The sequence below is a fragment of the Mus caroli genome, chromosome 8, assembly GCF_900094665.2.
Source record: "Mus caroli chromosome 8, CAROLI_EIJ_v1.1, whole genome shotgun sequence".
NCBI classification, from domain to species: Eukaryota; Metazoa; Chordata; class Mammalia; order Rodentia; family Muridae; genus Mus; species Mus caroli.
The window spans coordinates 34,621,294-34,626,485 of NC_034577.1; the positions used below are offsets into that span (position 1 = coordinate 34,621,294).

At 39.8% G+C, this 5,192-nt stretch overlaps 1 protein-coding gene across 3 annotated transcripts in view; it reads left to right on the top strand.

Annotated features, from left to right (window-relative positions):
* The window catches only part of LOC110300001 (disintegrin and metalloproteinase domain-containing protein 24), a 12,241-nt gene extending 7,380 nt beyond the window's left edge, over window positions 1-4,861 (top strand). For all 3 annotated transcript variants that reach the window (XM_021170024.1, XM_021170023.1, XM_029480294.1), the window contains exon 2: window positions 2,077-4,861. In XM_021170024.1, the coding sequence (XP_021025683.1) occupies window positions 2,213-4,510 (2,298 nt within the window). In that variant the 5' untranslated portion in view covers window positions 2,077-2,212 and the 3' untranslated portion in view covers window positions 4,511-4,861. The remainder of the gene's footprint in view (window positions 1-2,076) is intronic.
* Window positions 4,862-5,192: the final 331 nt, after the last annotated feature.

Sequence of the window (5,192 nt, forward strand, 5' to 3'; positions counted from 1 at the left end):
AAACAAACAAACAAAAAAACCAAACTGTATAGATGTCTTTAGTGATGAGCCCTGGCCATCACTTTGAAGAGAGACCAACAGTTCTTAATATTGTCACTTGAATGATCTCATGGATCTTGTAGATGCTGTCAGTTGTCAATAAAAATGGGCAGTTAATATGTGCAGTTCTCAATCAGTGGTGACAGAGGCTTGACTACATCTTTCCCTCACTAATCTACAGGCAGTGCAGATTATTGCTAAGGTCATTGTTTCAGTCACCTACACTGACCCCTAAGGCCCATATTGTATTTCTCAATACAATTGTATTTCTCAATACATTTGTATTTCTCAAGTGTGTATTGTACTATCTACATTTTATGTAAATTAACATGTTTTCATAATAAATAAAAAAAACTAGTTGTTATTGCAGGCCAGGCACCAGGAACTCTGCTGCCGCCAGATTCAACATTGTTGAGGCAAATTTTTCAATATTTGTATTTTTATGCGAAATGGGTGCAGGCATTTTTAAAATTTATCAGTATCTACTTCGAAATTGATCTTTAGCAATTTTTACCTTTGTTTATCTTTTCTTCTTTATTTTTATTAATTAATTTGCTTATATCCTGACCACAGCTTCCCTCCCTCTTCTCATTCCAGTCTCTTCCTCTTTTTTTCATTCATTAATTAATTTACTTTATATCCCAGTCACAGATTCCTCTCCCTCCTCTCATCCTCCCCTACCCCTCCATCTCATCTCCCTTTCTCCTCAGAGAATATCTGAGGATATTCTCCTCCTGAAGATATCAACCTGCCTTTGCATATCAAGTTGCAGTAGGACTAGGTGCATCCTTTCATATTGAAGCTAGACAAGGCTGCCCAATTTTGGGAAAGGCATCCAAAGGCAGGCAACAGAGTCAAAGACAGCCCCTGTCCTGCTCCTGCTCCTGCTGTAAGGGGTTCCACATGAAGACCAAGCTGCACATCTGTTTCATATGAGTAGGGGGCCCAGGTCCATCTCATGCACACTCTCTGATTGGTGGCTCAGTCTCAGTGCGCCCCTATGGGCATAGTGGCTCCTTCAATATTCTCCCCACTCTTCCACAAGATGCCCTGAGCTCTGCCTGCTTGGTTGTGGGTCTCTGCTTCTGTTTCCATTAGCTGTTTGATAAAGCCTCTCAGATGACAGTTATGCTAGGGAGGGGTATAATTGGGGTTATATTATATGAGGATACAGTCTATTTTCAATAAAAATATACTCTTTTTTATAAGTATATCCAATATAAATGCGTTTGGGGAACATCCAGCAAAACAGCACACCTAATTTGACTATACCATTGTTTATTAATTTATCACATGAAGATACCCATTACAGAAGATTCCAATCCTTTGACTCTGCAATTTGACAGAACTGGGGTAAGAAGGAACAAGCAGTTATTACATAAAAGTGCATGTTAGGGGCTGGAGAGATGGTTCAGTGGATGAGAGCATTGCCTGCTCTTCCAGAGGTCCTGAATTCAATTCCCAGCAACCACATGGTGGTTCACAACCATCTGTAATGGGGTCTGATGCCTTCTTCTGGCATGCAGGTACACATGCAGATATAGCACTCATATATATTTACTAAATAAAAATAAATTTAAAAAAGAAAAGAAAGGAAGAAAGAAAACACATGTTAAGGACCATGCACTTTATTTTATACAAGTTTGGTAAGAAATATGTATAATTTATCAGTAAAAATGAAAAATTTGTATTCTTTGGTTGACTCTATAAATCAAAATTTTCTTGAAAAAAGTAAGTGGCTTTCTCACATTTGTGCTAATATAATTTCAATTTAAGTGTTAATGTAAATGTTATCTCAAGTGTATATAATTAGGAAATGATACAGTGAATCTGTGTGTCTTTTATCAAGATCTGACATTGTCAATCTGTGATTCTTTTGAACACATAGAGTATGATTGTACCGCACCAAAATTAAAGGCACAATAGGAAGTCATGTCTTGGTCCAAATGGTAAGGCATATTTACACAAAGTTTTCTACATTAGTCAACTCATAATGAAGCTACTCTTATCTTTGCCTCTTTTTCCTATTTCTTAAAGTCCTCCTGCCCTGATGGATCCACTTTTCCAGAAGACAGACTATTAAGGGTCAGTGCTGCATGGGATTAAGACAAAGGAAGTACATGGGCAACAGGACCACATCCTATCCTCCTTCGGTTGCTCTCTCTGGTAGGACATGGTGGCTATGAGTGAGGCTCTGGTTCATGCAAGGATCACTCTCCTTCAGGCATGGTTGAGGATGCTGCTCTTTTCTTCTGTATGGCCCCTGACTTGGTGTGCTGAATACAAAGGCCCTCCAGAGACAGTGAAACCCTTGAGGGTAACTGTCTCTAGTAAAGACATGGGTCTTGCAGGCTGGATGTCCTATAGCCTGCACTTTGGAGGCCAGAGACACATTATCTCCATGAAATCCAAGAATTTTTTGGAATCCAGACAGCTCCCTGTGTTCACATACAATGACCAAGGTGTCCTCTTTGAGGACAGACCTTTTGTCCAAAATGACTGTTATTATCTTGGTTTTGTGGATGGAGATCTAGAATCCATGGCTGCTCTTACCACCTGTTTTGGGGGCTTTCAAGGAATATTCCAGATAAATGATACAGCTTATGAAATTAAGCCCAAGAGCCCCTCTTCCACATTTGAACATCTGCTTTACAAGATAGACAGTGAGAAAACTCAATTACGCCCCATGAGATGTGGATTAACAGATGAAGAAATAGCAGGGCAAGTGAGACTTCAAGAAAATGGTAAGTCCGCTCGAATGCAAAGCGTCTATGGGTCATGGTGGTCTCATGGATTGTATATTAAACTGGCATTGGTTATAGACCATGAACAATACCTTTATCGAAAAAGAAATACTTCTCTTGTGATAAGAGATGTATTAAACATTATGCATGGAATAAATCACCTCTTACTTTCAGTGGATATTAATGTGGTTTTACTTGGACTTACTATCTGGACTAATGGAAATCCCATACCAGTGCAAGATATATATGCTCTTTTGCCAGCATTTTGTACGTGGAAGGGAACAAACCTTAATTCTCAGATACCATATGATATTGCACATCTCTTTGTGAATTATACTTTTAGTAACTATTTTGGCATAGCCTATGTAGGAACTGTATGTAATAAGACATTTGGTTGTGGAATTGATAGTATCGTTGAAGATGATTTCCTTACCATTGGACATATTGTGGCACATGAGATAGGTCACAATTTGGGCATGCCACATGATGGGAGACTTTGTACTTGTGGAGAAGAACCATGTTTGATGTCTGCTACAATGGATAGTTCCGGAAAACTCAGCAACTGTAGTTATGAAGTCTTGTGGGCACACATGATCAAAAAGAGCTGCATACATAGAGAGCCCAGACCTTCTGATATTTTCCAAGTGAAGGTCTGTGGGAATGGTATAGTTGAAGAAGGTGAGCAGTGTGACTGTGGAACCTCTGAAAACTGTAGACGGAATCGCTGTTGTATGCCTAGCTGTATTCTGAGGTCTAGAGCTAAATGTGATACCGGACTATGTTGTAACCACAAATGCCAAATCCAGCCATCTGGCACTCTGTGTAGAGCTCAGGAGAATGAATGTGACCTTCCAGAATGGTGCAATGGAACCTCACATGAGTGCCCTGAAGATTTGTTTGTACAGGATGGGACCTCTTGCCCTGGTGATGGCTACTGCTATGAAAAAAGATGTAACAGCCACAATGAACACTGTCAGAGACTTTTTGGCCAGCTTGCCATGAAAGCATCAGACAGCTGCTACAAGGAACTCAATACTCGTGGTGATCGTTTTGGTAACTGTGGATTCATAGACAACGAGTATGTGAGATGTGAGATCTCAGACATCCTCTGTGGGAGGATTCAATGTGACCAAGTGGGAACACTTCCTACCCTACAGAATCATTATACTGTTCACTGGACTCATTTCAATAGTGTTTCCTGCTGGAGTACTGACTACCATTTGGGGATGAAAATTGCTGACCTCGGTGACATAAAAGATGGCACAAACTGTGGTCCACAGCATGTGTGCATTGCCAGAAAGTGTGTTAATAAGCCAAGTTGGGTAAGTGATTGTACACGAGAGACCTGCAACATGAAAGGAGTCTGCAATAATAAGCAGCACTGCCATTGTGATGTTGGCTGGAGCCCACCAAACTGCCAGGAAACTGGCACCGGAGGAAGTATTGACAGTGGTACTCCTGGAAATGAAGTCGATGAAGATGAAGGTGTGAACAAGAAGGATGTCTCCAAAAAATCTAACGTCATAGTTTGGTTATTACCTATTATTTGTGTGGCTGTAGTTTTATTTGTATTGTTTTGCTTGTCTGGGGCCACTAAAAAATCACCAACTCAACCAGTAACAGCAGCAGTAACTCAACCACCAGAAGAGACAGTTAAACCACCAGATGAAGTGGTTGAACCCCCAGAGGAGACAGTTAAACCACCAGATGAAGGGGATTACCCCTAGATAAAGAACAAAAGGATTAAACCACCAGATGAGGAATAAGAGACTAAATCATAAGACAAGAAAGAAGAGGCTAAACCATCCAATGAGAAAAGAGGCTAAGCCCATCCATCCTATGAGAGAGTGGCAGCCCCTTGTCAACAGCTTCACTTCTTCAACTTCAACCAACACATAATAGAAAAATCTAATGAGTTGTCAAAATCATCTTTAAGATTTAATGAAATTTACCCCACATAGCATCCTGGTGTGAGAGATCCTAATGTGTATTATAAACCACTGATAGAAGATCCCAGCAATCTATAATAGGCCAGGATAATACACATTTATCATTCAATAAATATGAGAACTACCATATTCCCACTTTTCATAATCTGAAGAAATTTAGGGAACTTCTTACTTTTCTAATTAAAAACTTTTATGGATTATATCTTATTGAGTCATTGGCCAGAGGGAATTCCATAGAGCCCTCAAAATATCACAGGCTGGTATTGTCGAATCTATTGGTTACTCTCCACATCCTAATGGTAAGGTCTTATTGCTGAAGACACCACTTATTATTTTGTGAGATAATTTGAGGAGTAGTTTTTGAATGGTCTTATATAATTGTGCTGTCTGGCCCTGGGTTTTTTTTTGTCTGGGGGGGGGATATTTTAGTTACTGCTTCTGTTTCAGTGAAGGGTTATAA